Below are 15,857 nucleotides of genomic sequence, written 5' to 3' on the forward strand. Positions count from 1 at the left end.
ATAAGCATCCGGTTACTCATGATCAGCTCCGGGCCTACTATCAACTTTGTTCAAGCCCACCCAGCATGGCATCTGGTCTAGACCATGACTCTGATACCATTGGTTATGACCGAAGGATGTCTATATATCTCCATAATGATATGATATTGTTCACTTTAGGTCTAGCCCCTCATGGCTTTGCTCTTGGGCTCTACCCAAAAGGCCTCAAGCCAATGGAAATATCCTACATCCTTTTAAACCCATGATCTTTACCAAATCTTTTCAATGTGAGACTTTAATTGAACCCCAATAGTAACAATCTTATCAACCCTTAACTTAAAGCGTATAGAGAAATTGAAAGAATACCAATTTGCATTACCAAAAACTAGGCTTGTTTGAGCTCATAGCAGTTTCATAGTGTTGTTGTGTCATTGTGGCTTGAGCATAGTAGCGTTTCACAGTTGGAGAAGCGTAAACTTGAGCATAGATGAATGGTACAAGCCTCTGGTTGTGACCTTCTTTTATAGGCACTTGGATCAGTATAAGGCACCTCAAACAACCTCTTTCTGATGCTACTTTAATGCTAATTCAGCTAATCTAGACGCTCGGATCCCTTCCGAGTGCCTAGACAGTTGATATGGTAGCACCCGTCGAAGCTTTATCCAACCTCTTCCGTCGAAGATTTATCCCTTCTCAGATACCTGGATCCTTTCGGGCGCCTAGGAGCTGATGTGCACCGACCAACCAAGATGAACCACCTCATCTAGAGGCGACGTTGAGTTTTGAACTATCTAGGCACCTAGAACCATTCAAGGCACCCGAACCTCTGATTGCCTAAACGTCTAGAGTCCCTTTTACAGCCAGCTCCTTTTTGCTTCTTGCATCATAGTGTTAGCACAGCTATAATAATGATTATGATTGATAGCACTCGGAGTTGTCCAATCTCAACTTTATGTTTTCCGTGAAACCTTAGGTTGGATCGACGTATATTTCTCTCTTTCCGAGAGTGTATCCTCATCACTCTACTTAGGAGAATTTACTTGGTGTCCAACCTTGGTCCACCCAACCTATTTGGACTTTTGCTCAGCTGATCTTGATCCTCAAGACTTTCTGCTACACATCCGATTCTCGACCCATCTAGACTTCAGCCTAGTGTCCTCGACCCCCAGGACTTCCCTTCTGATGTCTTAGATCCGTTAGGACTTCCTACCTAGCCCCTCCAACTAGGACTTCCTTACCTAGTCCCACCAACCAGGACTTCCTTATTTAGCCTCAATTAGGACTTCTTTACACACTTGATAAGCACATCAAAACATTATACATACTTAACTTTTAACCCTTTGCTAACATCAAAACTTAGGTTCAATCGTATGGTGCATCTTGCACCAACAAGGAGTATACAACTTCTCAAGTAAATTAATAAAGAAATGAGTGTAACCTTTATTTGGAAGAACTTAGGTTCTAAAGAGATGAATTATTTATACTAGATGAATAATTAAAGTAATTCTATATAAATATAAAACATTTGTTCCATGATTTAAAATGTGGCTTTCAAGTCTTTCTACGCGATCATGGGCTTTGACCAAATTGAAATGATTTTTCCTCATGGGGTAAATTGCGGGTCGGTCATCCTATTTTCATGTGAGACACCTCATGGGATGGATTGTTGGTCGTTCATCCTATTTTTATGTGAGGTGTTTTCAGGTGGATTGCATGTCGTTCACCCTATATATGTATGTATATATGCAACACATGATGTAGTTTGTATTGGGTGAATTGCAGGTCATTCACCCCATGTACATACGATACATCTTTTGGGTGAATTGTGTTGGTGTAGAAACCATCAGATGATTGAACCTAAGTTTTGATAATGACAAAGGGTTCAAAGTTAAGATTTCTTGTTGTTTAACAAGTTGAATTGAGTGGGCAGGAAAGTCCTAAGTGATCTTAGGCAAAGGGAAGTCCTAGTTGAGGTTAGGCAGGTGGAAAGTCCTAGCTGCGGTTAGGCAGGTGGAAAGTCCTAGCCGCAATTAGGTAACAAAATCCTGGTAGGGGACTGGCCAAAGTCTTGGTGGGTCGAGGACGTTGGGTGAAATCCTAGAGTCGAGGACACTAGGTGAAAATCTTAAGGGTCGCGAACACTAGGTGGAAGATTGGTTGGGTCAAGAATCGGACGTCCAGCATGAAGTCTTGATGTCTTAGATGCTGAGCAAAAGTCCAAACAGTCTTGAGGACCGGTCTGGTAAAAGGTAATTTCTCCTGAGAGGAGTAGGTGAGGATGTGTTTCTAGTTGAGGGAACAGTATGCATCAGTTCGATTTAGGATTTTTAAAAAATTCGAAAGTCAAAACTAGATAGTCCAGAAATTATCAAATATTTTATTTCCATATTATTTTATTGTGCTAACTTTATTTGCAAGGGTATGTTTGGTATCTTGGACTAATATGTCTTGTAGGAAGAGAAATGTATAAAAGAGCTTGGATAAATAGTGTTGGAAGGCGCCTTCCATGTGGTTGAAGGCGCTTCCGATGAACAGTGTTGGAGGCACCTTCTATGTGGTTGAAGGTGCTTTCGGGTGGATGAACTTCACAGATTACAGATGTTATCGACTCTGACACTGCAGGGATAACTTTCACAGCGGGAGGCACCTTCCATGGGGTTGAAGGCACTTTCAACCCTCTATAAAAGAAGTCTTCAGGCAAGAGCTTCAACACAACTAATATTCGAGATCCTTCTCTTGCATGCTGCTCCAAAGACAATCTGACGAAGTCGTAATGCTGTTCCGATGACCGAAAGCTCGCCTCTCTGAATTCTAAAGTTGTTGGTATAATTTTTGTTATTGTACTTTAATTATAATTGTTCTTCGTCTCTATAATTGTAATTTACAGATGATAGTAAATTATCCAAAGTAAACATTCAACGAGTATGGACCTTGAAGTAGGAGTCATCACAGACTTCGAACTAAGTAAAACTAACACGTGTTAGCGCTTGTTTTCATTTATCTTTATTTTCACTATGTTTATCTCCGATTTTTCTTTTTAAACGTGAAAGCCACGAGCACTATCCCCCCCCCCCCCCTCTAGCACAAACATCCTACAAATTATGGGTCATTCATCCTATGCATATATAGGTGTATACATACGATGTGTTTCATTATGAGTGGATTGCAGGATGTTCACTCCTATATGTTGGATTTTTCTAAAGTGGGTTACAAGTCACTTACCTTGATATTTTCATTTATACATGATGTGTTCATATTAGATGGATTGTAAGTCATTCCTAATATTTTATGAATTATATATTATATATATAGATATATATATATATATAGGTACAAAGTCACCCTCATGATGATATTATGTTTAAGTATTTATATATATATATATATATATATATATATATATATATATATATATATATATATATATATATAGATATATATATATATATATATATATATATATATATATATATATATATATATATGTGTGTGTGTGTGTGTGTGTGTGTGTGTGTGTGTGTTTTGCCAACTTAATTAATAAATTATATTTAGTTGTCGGATAAAATAAGATTATAATATGAGTAATGTTAAAAAATGAGAAATTAAGAAGAACTCGTGAAATTAATTAAAAAGAGACTAAAAGGCAAACGATATGAAAATATATTTTATAAATTATGTTGTTGCTCTTGTAGATTATATTTTCATATACATTTTCTTATCTCCACTTTATACTTTGTGCTTACTTTCATTTTCCTTTAACTTCCAAGTTAATTACTGAGATAGGTAGATATTGTTGGTTGCTACTCGGAAAACCTAGAGGTTTCACTGTACAAAAATTTTGTACAAAGGTCTGAACCTTTTCCTAGCTACCATGTGTTCTTTTAAATTAAATTTTGGATCGCCTGCGGAACTTAACACGTTTGATCCAAAACTTAATCTATTCGTTCTTTTAGGTTTTGACTTGGGTCTCCTGCGGAACTTAACACGTTCGACCCAAATCACCTTAAGTTATTAATTCCATTAAGTATTAATTTCCATAATTGGTTCCCAGTACTGACGTAGCGAGGCACATGACCTTCTTGGATATGGGAGCAACCACCACCGACTAGACAAAACCTTTTATGGAAAGCTAATATTTAATTTCCTAAAATAACTTTAGGTTAACCGAAAAAAACAATCAAATCACAAGGGGAAAAAAAATAAAAGAACACAACATCGAAAAACATATTCGAAATACTAGAATCGCATGCCTCTTGTATTTGATATTATTTCCAAAAATAACTAGTATGATGCGGAAAGAAAAATTACTAGTTATACCTTTTAGAAAGATCTCTTGATCTTCTATCGTATTCCTCTTCTAACTTCGGACGTTGTGTGGGCAACGATCTTCCGAGATGAGAACCACCAAGCACCTTCTTCTTCCTTGCAAATTTCGGCCATCAAAACTTCTTCTAGGATGAAGAGGTTCGGCCACCACCACCATGCTCCAAGAGATGCTAGAAAAGAGGCTTCTTTTCTCTCCTTCTTCTCCTTCTTAGATCCGGCCACCAAAGCTATCTCCACCATGAGAAAGTTTCGGCCACACAAAGGAGAGGAGAGAAAACAAAGGGCCGGCCACACCCAAGGAAGAAAAGAGGGAGAAAAATAGAATAGAGTTGTTCACCTTGAAGCCTCCTCTACCCCCTCTTTTATAATCCTTGGTCTTGGCAATTAAGGAAAATTTAATAAAAACTTCCTTAATTCTTTTGCCATTGAAAAGGAAAATTTATTTAATTAAAAATAATTTTCTTTTCATCATGTTAATGGCCGGACACCTTAATCCCTTTAATCAAGGAAATTTTAATTCACACAAGAATTAAAACTTCCTAATTTGCTTCCGAAAATTTATAAAAATTTCTCAAATAGTTTTTCCCTTCATGGTGGTTAATAAAAAGGAAATTTTATAAATTAAAATATTTCTTTTAAACATGTGGATAAAAAGAAAGTTATCTCTAAAAAATTAAAATATCTTTTAATCTACAAATAAGGAAAGATATCAAATCTTTTCTTAATCTTTTGTAGAAACTTATAAAAGAGAATATTTAATTTTAAACTCTCTTTTAAATCATGAACATGATTAAAAATGAAAGTTTTCTTAAAATTTAAAATCCTCCTTTAATCAACAAATAAGGAAAGATTTCAAATTTTAAACTCTCTTTTAAACATGTAGATGATTTACAAATAAGGAAAGTTTTTACCAAAAAATTAAAATCATCCTTTTAAACTACAAATAAGGAAAGAGATTAATCTCTTCTCTTAATCTTTTGTAGAAAGTTATAAAAGGAAATTTTTAATTTTTAAACTCTCTTTTAAAATCATGATATCCACATAAGAAATAATTTTAATAAAAATCCTTTTTAATATTCTAGTGGCCGGCCACCTAAGCTTGGGACCTAAGCTTTGGCCGGCCACCTACATGACTCATCCACTTGGTCTTGGCCGGCCCTAACTTGGGTTCCAAGCTAGCTTGGCCGGCCCCATTGGATGGGTAAGAAGGTGGGTATGCGGTGGGTATAGATCTCTATATACTAGAGGCTACGATAGGGACCGAGAGGAGAAATTGGTTTTGGTCTCCCGATGAAATTAAGCATCCCGTGTTCGCCCCGAACACACAACTTAATTTCATCAATAATAATTCATTCCACTAAAGAACTATTATTGAACTACCGCACCAATCCCAAATTACATTTTGGGCTCCTTCTTATTATGAGTGTGTTAGTCTCCCTGTGTTTAAGATAACAATGTCCACTAATTAAGTAAGTTCTTGACAACTCACTTAATTAATATCTAGCTCCAAGAGTAGTACCACTCAACTTCATCGTCATGTTGGACTAAGTCCACCTGCAGGGTTTAACATGACAATCCTTATGAGCTCCTCTTGGGACATTCTCAACCTAGATCACTAGGACACGCTTCCTTCTATAATCAACAACACACACTATAAGTGATATCATTTCCCAACTTATCGGGCTTATTGATTTATCGAACTAAATCTCACCCATTGATAAATTAAAGAAATAAATATCAAATATATGTGCTTGTTATTATATTAGGATTAAGAGCACACACTTCCATAATAACTGAGGTTTTTGTTCCTTCATAAAGTCGGTATAAAAGGAACGATCTCAAATGGTCCTACTCAATACACTCTAAGTGTATTAGTGTAATTATATAGTTAAGATAAACTAATACCTAATTACACTACGACTTTCCAATGGTTTGTTCCTTTCCATCTTAGTCGTGAGCTACTGTTTATAATTTATAAGGAAACCGATAACATGATCTTCTGTGTGTGATATCACACACCATGTTATCTACAATATAAATTAATTGAACAACTACATTTATCATAAATGTAGACATTTGACCAATGTGATTCTTATTTCTAGATAAATATTTATACCAAAAACTAGACTTTTAGTATACACTCTAAGTAGTAAAATTACTTCAGAGGTATGCATATAATTTAGTTAGTTTTTCTCTATTGCTCTAATATTGTTATAGTTCAACACGGATATCAAAGCTAAAATTGTTACAAGCCTAGTTCGTACGGAGCGTGACATAACCGTTCTTGTTGTCATCCTTCATGCTTTGGTTACGTAGTCCACCTCCCAAGTACAGTGCATGCACTCAGATATTGCTGATTCTTTAGAGGACCCTCGGGTGTCCCATTCTATATTTCTTCGTTCTCCATAGGCCTCAAGCCATCCTGTAAACACGCCATGGTCACACTAAGTCGGTCGCCATATATTTATCCACTGATTTCTTGCACACACAAGTAAACATATCAAATCACAAAGCAAATCCTAACTTAAACTCTTTACTCAAATCTCAAAACGTAAGATCACACTAAACTACCTAGAACACGAATACGCTAATTAACATAAACTACTTGGTCTGGCTTAAGTCATCATTACAATTCAAACAAAAACAAAAAAAATTAAAACCTTCATATTAAAATTGAAATGGGACTCAAAGTGATATCATAAGGCAAACAATGGCCAAGAGAGGTAGCCATCACAATCTCTAAACTGGAACAAAGATTTTAGATAGTGAAAAGTAATTGGAATCGCATTAGAATACTCAACTTTAAACATACTTGGCACCTTCACAATGGCAAACATATATTCTGATTTATGCAGTACGCATGGCCAACGTTAATTAGTCACCAGGAATATAATGCATGCACGATGAACTTCTCACCGTGCTTACAATGGCATTTTATGACTAAAATCCAACACTTGAAAGGATTTAATTTCCTCGTTAGATTATTTAACAAACGGCGCAAACATTCATGTCAATCGCAAGTCTAGTAAACACTAAAATTTCATTTCAATACAATTAGCAATACTAGAAGATACTTGGAACAAAAACTCCTCGGATGCTAATGTATCCATGAACTGCTCCCTGCTGGTGCGCCTTCTCAGTATTTCCAATCCCGTATGCTTAAATTTCTTCATCTTCTTCCGATTTGAGAGAAACCTTTCAAATCTACTCTCCGGCATCATCATTTGTAAGTTAATCAGCTCCAATCCTGTCGAGTCATGGAGCAAGTGCTGGTCTTCCCTTGCTGTTTCAGTGCTGCTCTCTGTACCCGTAGAATCTGCTCGTATGTCAATCTTGGTATTGCAGTCATTGCACTTCTTGAGCAACTCATTCAATATCGTAGTCGATGACTCATCTTTCAGATTGAAGTCGAGGTTGAAGATCATGCCCTCCTCTTTGTATTCCGGAGAAATAAATTCATTGATTCCTGCTAATCCCTGTCGATCAAAGCAAATTAAATTAGGTTATGCGTGCATAAATATTAAAGAAGGCTAGGTCAGGATTTTCCATCACGTTTGGGGCTCTGCTAGAATTCAGCACGAGGCAAGCGAGTCCCCTTGGGAAAGGAGTTCTGAAAAGATTCATCAGTGCAACCGAAGGATCTTTCGGCGGCAGGAAGGCGAGATGGAACGACGCGGTCTGGGCCTTTGGCGCTTCGATGCGCAGGTCATTGACGACGTCGACTAGGAGGGACTCGAGCTTTGGGCCGCGGACGTCGATGGCGCGGACGCTGGGGATCAAGTAGATCAGGACTAGATGCTTGAGGGAGGCGGAGTGGATGGTTAGTTTGTCTATGCTGCGATTGATACCGTAGCAAAATATGAGTTGCAGGGTCTCGAGGAAGGGGTAGGAGGCGAGGAGGAGGCGCAGGAAAGAATCGCGAAGGAGGCAGTTTTCGATTCGGAGGGAGGTGAGGAGGGGGCAGGAGAAGGAGGAGGAGGGGCGTCTCCATAGCCGGATCCTGCGCAAGCAGAGACTCCGCAGGGACCTGATGCTCAAGAAGCCGGAGTCCCTACCGCCGAGGTTGAGCCATCCGCAGTAGGAGGATTCGACGATGAGATCTTGGACTCCCGTCTCGGCGAGGCCGTCGACGAGCATATGTCTGAGGCGTTTGGGTGAATCGGCGACGTAGTGGAAGACGATGCGGCATTGGCGGAGTAGGGCGCTGGGGAAGATGCGGTTTAGGGGTAGGGCATCGTCGAAGGAGAGAATCCCTACGTAGCAGCGGAAGGCGTCGACGCGGGGGATGAGGGAGGGGATGCGTCTGCGGAAGTCGGAGCAGAGGGCGGAGAGGGCGACGCACTGCTTGATGGAGAGGAAGGAGAGGACGGAGGAGAGGAGGTTGTCGTGGAGGGAAGTGAGGAGGTCCTCCGCCGCGCCATCCTGCTGCTGCTGCTGCACATCGCGGCGTCCGATTGGGTTGCCATGGCGGTGGACCGCCGGCGGCTCACGCGGGCTCTTGTCATGGTCTGCCATCAGGAGACGGGCGAAGGCGTCGGGATCCAAGTATCGCCGCCTCTCGTTCAGTATTGATTGAGGGAAAACGATGATAATTAAAGTCTATAATTTTTTATAACCGACCAAGTAAATAATAATAATAATAATAATCATCAATGATTATTGTTTTTTTGTTATCGCATTTATAAACGTAGTTTAATATCAATTAAAAATTAATATTATTGATAATATATTTATAAGTTCGATAAACTAATTAAGAGAATTAGTTATCTTTCTCTTACTCTTTCTTATTTCATATAGTCTTTCTATCTTTTAATAAATTAATAATGCATACGGGATCATGACAAGCGATTGATTTATTCATATTATGATGATGGTCATCAACATTCTTCTCTTTCTCGTCGCAACCTTCTCGAGCTCTAGCCTGATCATGGTTGATTTAGTCTTGTTGTATCACTTGGATCACTTTGTTGGGATCGAGTCCGATGTTGAAATTCTATCTTGATTTCACAAAAAGTCTTTCGCATTTAGTCAATCCTTTAAACATATATATATTCTTAATACTCTAAGTTCTTGTATAAAGATTTTGGATATGATAAACACAACAAATGTGATATATACAATATACACATACAGTTCTTTGACGACAAACATGATCAGAATTCAAAACATTAACAAGTTCAGGAAACACATTGTAAGAAAGGAAAGAGTTTTTGCGGTTTCATAAGGAAGCTACTATTTTTTTATCAGGCCAGCAACAATGGTGAAAAGCATTTAGGAGAACAATACTCATCTTTAAGAAATCGACAAGAGCCTCAATGCTACTGTGGCGAATTAGCTTACACGAGAAGGAGAAGCTTGCAATGCCTTATTTATCATATATATTGATCCGTGTAAGGATCACTAGGATGCCACGTGGTTAGAAGGTTGACAAGCCTGCTAAGATGGTTCTAAAAACAGGTCCAATTGATGCTCGTCTTTTAGTGCCAGAGAGTTTACTCGCAAATAGCACGGCCGTGCCTCCCATCTCAGGAAGTTACACGGATTGGTCGTGCCAAATGGCACGACTGTGTCATCGAGTTGAGAAATGTACATGGCCTGGCCATGCCAACCAGGCATGGTCATGCCTTTTGTTCCGTCGTATGCACGAGGCGACTGTATCAATCGACATGGTCGTGTGCATCTAGGGCAGAGGCAACATAACCCTATGCCTATAAAAGGGGAGGAAGTTTTCTCTCAAAAGGAGACTTGTCGAGGAGCAGCCATTATAATTCTCGGGAGATTTTAGATGATCTGGAGCCATTTTCATTGTCTGATCTCTTCTACATGCAAAGGATTTGATCTTGAAGACTCCACTCTCATCTTGGCTAAGCATTTCTCTTTCTTATTCCTTGATTTGGTTATAGAATGCTTTTAATAATATTTTCGAGTCTTATTCCTTTGGTTATGGAGTAGATTCTCCTAGTTCTAAGACAAAGGGAGTAGTTGTGATGTGACTTGATGTAAAACTCTATAGATATACTCTTTCTTTGCTTCAATGACATGTTTATGTTTGGTTCTTATTTGATTAAACGGATGTGTGAATCTTATTGCTAATATGTGTTGTTTAATTGATGCATAGATTAGTTGTCGCGTAGCGAGAATACTCAAGATTATATGTCCGATGGTCTCTATCTGACAAAGGTAACTCTCAATTCAAACAGAGCATCTTATGGATTCCCTTGAAACGGAGATTAAATTCATGCAAGGAACAATTTAATTTGTGCTTAAAGGGTTTCCCCAAATTCATGCTAATAGGTGATGGGAGTGCTTTAGATTGTATGGTCAGGAGTCCCTACGTGACAATAAGGTAACCATTAAATTGAACTTTCTACGTTACCCTTCTTATTAGCATTGGATATCAATAGGAAAGCACTCTGATGAAATCGTCATTGGGTAGCATTGATAAATATTTACGTTCCCTATGAAGCATAAATTGGAGGAAAAAGGAATTGGCAATTCATATTTCATTAAGGAGCATCATACCGAAACTGACATCCTAGAACTTCCTTCCCATGATAGATTTTCTCAAATAATTCTTCCTTAGATCTCTCTCTCTCTCTCTCTCTAGCCTCTCTTCTTCTAGTTTATGAACCATTAACCTTTCATTAGTCCAAACAATCCGCTTTGCAACATCTCTAGTGTTTATCATCAGTCTCTGAGAATTATTAATTTTATTACTTGTGACTATTCTATGCACTTGCAGATTGTCAATAAATTTTTGACACCATTATCGGAGACTGGTATTGAATAACATTACGAGATTAGCATTTGAGTTTCTTTAGATGCCCTTTTCCTTTTCTTTTAGTGAATATTTTCTACATTTTCTTTCCTCTATTTCTGCATTTTATTTTTTTATATAATGCACACCGATTTCACTTGCAAACTTTTATGAGAAGATCGACAACTGTAGGGAATTTATTACCCATTAATCCTGAGATTGATCAGACTTATAGAATGATCCTTTCCGAACCAGGGGTCAACGAACGCTGGGGACGTGACGCTCCCTGCTGGATCCTCGAGTGCTACGGCGAACCTGCAACAAAACTGAGCCGGGAGGGGTGTCCCGGCGACGGCCCTCCGACGCTCAAGTCAGGCGAAGGAATAGATGAAAGTGGTTGCCGGATGAAGACTCGCGTACCTCCGGTTGAAGAAGTGGAGGCCTTATATAGACTTCTGAGGAGGCTGATGTACATATACCGAGGCACACACACGTGTCCTCAACCCATACCCAGTATGGGCTTGTCAGAGGAGCTTGCCTGACTCCTTACTGCTACAGTACGAGCACGTCTTTGATGGGACAGTGAGCACGTCTTTGATGTGACAGTGAGCGCATGTCCTAAGATCCTGCATATCATCTGCTGTCAGAAGATGTTTCTATCCTTGCCTTTTCTTACTCCCCGTCGATCGTCCGACCGGTCGGCAATTTCCTCGCGTCCGGCCGATCGGGTGTTCTGATCCGCGCGGGAGCTTCCTGGTCATGTGCTCTCTGGACTGTTCGCAGCGTTGATGTTTTATTCCTTCGGCCGAGCAGGCCCTCTGCTCGGCCTTTCCTACTGTTCATCATGAGCGTTGGAACCCCGACTCCGGCGGGGTGTATTGCTTCCGCTCGGAAGCTTCAGCTGGTCGTCGCCCTCCTTATCCGCTCGGCCAAGGCCTTTGGCCCTCCTCGCGGCGTTGACTGCTAAATGGGGTCCCCCATCCTTACTGCCGGATCATAGAAGAAGGAGTAATCTACAAAGACAAGTACAAGAAGAACAAATTCAAAGAGCCATGGAGGATAAATCTTTGAAGGATTATACCGTATCATATGTTAGAGCGATCAGATCGAGCATTATCAGGCAAACAATTGAGGGCAACAATTTTAAAATTAAACTGACATCCATTTCCACGGTACAGTAGAACCAATTTGGGGGAGGCCCCAATGAGGATCTAAATCAGCACTTAAAAGTTTTTTATGAGATATGCAACACCATGAAAATAAATGGAGTCCCTCCTGAGTCTATTAGACTTTTGCTATTTGGATTTTCCCTTAGATGTAGAGCAAAGGCATGGCTGAATTCCCTACCAACAAATTGTTCGTGCAATCGACCTTCAAGGTTTTAATGTTAGACAGATATGTTTAAGTATGTTTAAATATGGAGCTTGATCTAGGGAAGTGCTAGTTGTAGGCTAGGCAAGGAAAGTCCTAGTTGGAGGCTAGGTAAGGAGAGAAATCTCGGTATATCGTGGAAGCCAGGTGGATAGGTCTGGAGAACTTGATCCATGGGTAGTCGAATACTAAGTCCTAGTTGTAGGCTAGGTAAGGGAAATCTCAGTATATCGTGGAAGCCAGGTGGATATGTCTGGAGGACTTGATCCCTGGGTAGCCGAATATTGAGTCTTGGTGAGTGAAGCCAAGTGGAGAAAATCTTAGGAGATGGTAACCTTAGGTAACGAGAAGACTTGGAGGAGTGAACTCCAAGCAAGGTTGATCGGATGGTTTCCGGTCGACCGCGTGCGGTCGACCAGACCAGCGGATCTCGGTAAATCTAGGTTTAGGTTTACTATTGTATTCTGTATTACTATTATTGTCGTTGGCTAATGTAGTATTACAGGAAAAGTCTTAGTGGATCGGGCAATCAGACACTGAGCAGACAAAAAGTCCAAACAGGTCTGGAGGACCAATATGTGGCAGGTAAGTTGAGGTATGCAACTGGAGGAGCGAAAGTGAGGTCGGGTTCCTAAAGGGAACAACCTTAGGTCGCTGATCCAACTGAAGAAACCGGGAAGGTTTCCAAATTGAGATCAAGATAGTTCTACTGTCTATATTACTCATGCATTATATTACTGTGCTAACCTTTGTTTTGCAAGAATATTGTTTAACTCTGTTTTGCAGATTCGGCCTGATCGGTCGACCGAACAGGAGGATCGGTTGACCGAACCAGCTTGACTCAGACCAGAGATCAGTTCAGACCAAAGCGAAGCACAATCCAATCGAAGCTTGATCGGTCGACCGATCCAATCAGCATTAAACAACATTAAAAGAAGATCTCTTGCAGATTTCGACGAACAAGGAAAAGGTTTGTTCGGTCGACCGAAAAGATAGTTCGGTTGACCCAACCATTAAAGACCAGTAAATGCAAAAGATCGAGCCAGCTTCGGACTTCAGCCAGGAAGGAAGGGAGCGGGTTCGATCGACCAAACAGTGGGATCGGTCGACCGAACCTCCAGTACACCTATAAAAAGTGCTCGAAGTCAGAAGCTCAGTAGGATAATTCTGATTGACTCAAGTTCGTTTCTGCCTTGCTACTCGTGTTACAAGTCTTCATCAGCTCAGCAAGCTACTTCGTCCAAAAACACCGACCGAGCCTCAACCTTCATTTACTATTGTCGGTATATTTTGTATTGCACTTAAATTCATATAAGATAGTAGGGTTGTTACTATCTTATATCTTTGTATCTGTACGATCTGCTTCTTTCCGAAGGATTTCAGAAAGAAGGGTTTTAGTGTTTTGCCCATCGGTGTGGTCAAGGACCGCGGGCCTTCGAGTAGGAGTCGAGCTAGGCTCTGAACGAAGTAAACAATCTATCTCCCTTTTACTTTCCGCTGTGCACGACTTTGATTTAAAAGATAAAGAAAAATTTTAAAAAGACGTGATATTCACCCCCTCTATCGCTCTAAATCGATCTATCACAAATAGCATAGCCTCCTAAGAGCAATGCGAGCATATATTTTTGGAGAAGTTCTTCCCTCCAAGTAAAACAGTGCACATGAAGAATTTGATTGCCAGCTTCCAACAAAATGAGACTGAATCTTTGTATGAAGCTTGGGATAGGTTTAAAGGGATGCTCGGGCTATGCTCCCATCACGGTTTAGAGAAATGGTTGGTGATACACACTTTTTATAACGGTATCAACTACCAAACTGAGGTCTCTTTAGACTCCGCAGTAGGTGGATCACTGATGAACAAGGGATTAGATGAAGCCAAAGAGATTATTGAAAGTGTAGCACTAAATCATCATCAATGGGCTTCTGAGAGAAGTGAGAACCCAGTTAAAGTTGCTAGAAAGTATGAGGTTAATGCAATAAATCAAATCTCTACAAAGCTTGATGCCCTCATAAAAAAGTTTGATACCATGAAAGTCAACCTAGTGAACGCTATGTCGACTACTTGTGAAGGATGTGAAAGTACTGAACATAATAAAGAATGTTGCCCACTTGGAGTCATTACTGCACAATTAGCTCATATTAAACAAATTGATGGCATAGGTAACTTTCAACAAAGAAAAAACTGTTATGATCAAAATAATTAAGATATCTCCATAATGATATGATATTATCCATTTTGGGTCTGTCCCCCTCAAGCAGAAAATCTATCCATTTGACGTCTAATTCTTGATCCACCAGGTCTTCCTGCCCCTCTATTCAACTTACCTACTAGGACTTCCTTCCCTAACCACAATTACGACTTCCTTGTCTAGCCGCAATTAGGACTTCCTGTCCCTCTGTCCAACCAACCTACTAGGACTTCCAATAGTGCAACTAGGACTTCTTGCCTAATGTCTGGACTCTTGATCTGGATATACAAGCCTCCACTTTCTTTATTCGATATTAATATTCTACTCATATGACTTGATTAGACCATAGCTCTTGTGCACAGTTGACGGTTAGACATTCTGGCAGTCTGAGGTATGATACCAATTGTTATAACCAAAAGAATTAAGATATCTCTACAATAGTATGATATTGTCTACTTTGGGTCTAAGCCCTCATGATTTTATTTTTGTGCTCTACCCAAAAGCCCTCATACCATGGAGATATCTTTCTCTTATAAACTCATGATCTTTCCCATGTATTTTCAATGTGGGACTATGTTTGCTACCTTGCAACCCCAATAAAAATAATCCGTATTCCAACACCTATAACCCTAGATGGAGGAATCACTTAAACTTCTCGTATAGAAACAACTTAGAACAAGGGCAACCAGTAAGATATCAACAAAGTAATCAACCATCAAGAATAGGGAAACTCCTTGAGAAGATACTTGCAAATCAAGGAGAAATGAAGAGCCATAAAAGGAGTTAAGAGCCAGATCAGGTATTCAGGACATTGGGGTCTAATCAGTCGGACTAGAGCCTCCTTCGACTAGACTTGAGGGGGAGGCTTGTGATACGGTGCGTGTTTCGTGGGGTCGATAAGATGATGTGGCTTGGAATCAAGGCCGCAGGAGGGTCAGAAAACAAGCTGACCTGTAGGATATGAAGGTCAGAAGTCAAGCCTCCATGGCCGGTCAACAGTCCAGCTGACGGGGAAGTCAGGGGGGTCAAAAGTCAAGCCAACGTGGTCGGTCAGTAGTCGAGCTGATATGGACAGCAGGGAGGTCAAAAGTTCAACTTACGTGGCCAAAGTCAAAAAAGAGAATTATGAGACCCGGCCCTGATAGTAAGTAATAAATGGGCTCAGGGGTCATGTATAGCTAGGGATGGAAACTACCAGCAGGTCTGCTATCAGACCCAGCGTGCAGGTCGGGGCG

At 40.1% G+C, this 15,857-nt stretch overlaps 1 protein-coding gene and 1 non-coding gene across 2 annotated transcripts; both read right to left on the reverse strand.

The window, feature by feature from the left end:
• Positions 1–7,337: 7,337 nt before the first annotated feature.
• LOC122043998 lies at positions 7,338–8,820 on the reverse strand. The gene is made up of 2 exons (XM_042604547.1): positions 7,858–8,820; positions 7,338–7,781 (listed from the first exon to the last, which is right to left on the reverse strand). The coding sequence occupies exons 1-2, from the start codon at positions 8,818–8,820 to the stop codon at positions 7,338–7,340; spliced, it is 1,407 nt and encodes a 468-aa protein (XP_042460481.1).
• Positions 8,821–14,090: 5,270 nt separating this feature from the next.
• On the reverse strand, positions 14,091–14,198 carry LOC122044696. The gene has a single exon (XR_006129716.1). It is a non-coding gene; the product is annotated as a small nucleolar RNA R71 (small nucleolar RNA).
• Between the last annotated feature and the right edge of the window lie 1,659 nt (positions 14,199–15,857).

Source organism: Zingiber officinale, chromosome 2A (assembly GCF_018446385.1).
Source record: "Zingiber officinale cultivar Zhangliang chromosome 2A, Zo_v1.1, whole genome shotgun sequence".
In the NCBI taxonomy this organism is placed as follows: domain Eukaryota; kingdom Viridiplantae; phylum Streptophyta; class Magnoliopsida; order Zingiberales; family Zingiberaceae; genus Zingiber; species Zingiber officinale.

What these genes read in the sequence shown, in the direction of transcription:
- LOC122043998 (XM_042604547.1), bottom strand. Translation starts at nt 8,820, where the DNA reads ATGGCAGACCATGACAAGAGCCCGCGTGAGCCGCCGGCGGTCCACCGC. An exon ending in ATTCTAGCAGAGCCCCAAAC is followed by an intron (nt 7,782 to 7,857) that starts GTGATGGAAAAT and finishes TTTGATCGACAG; the next exon opens with GGATTAGCAGGAATCAATGA.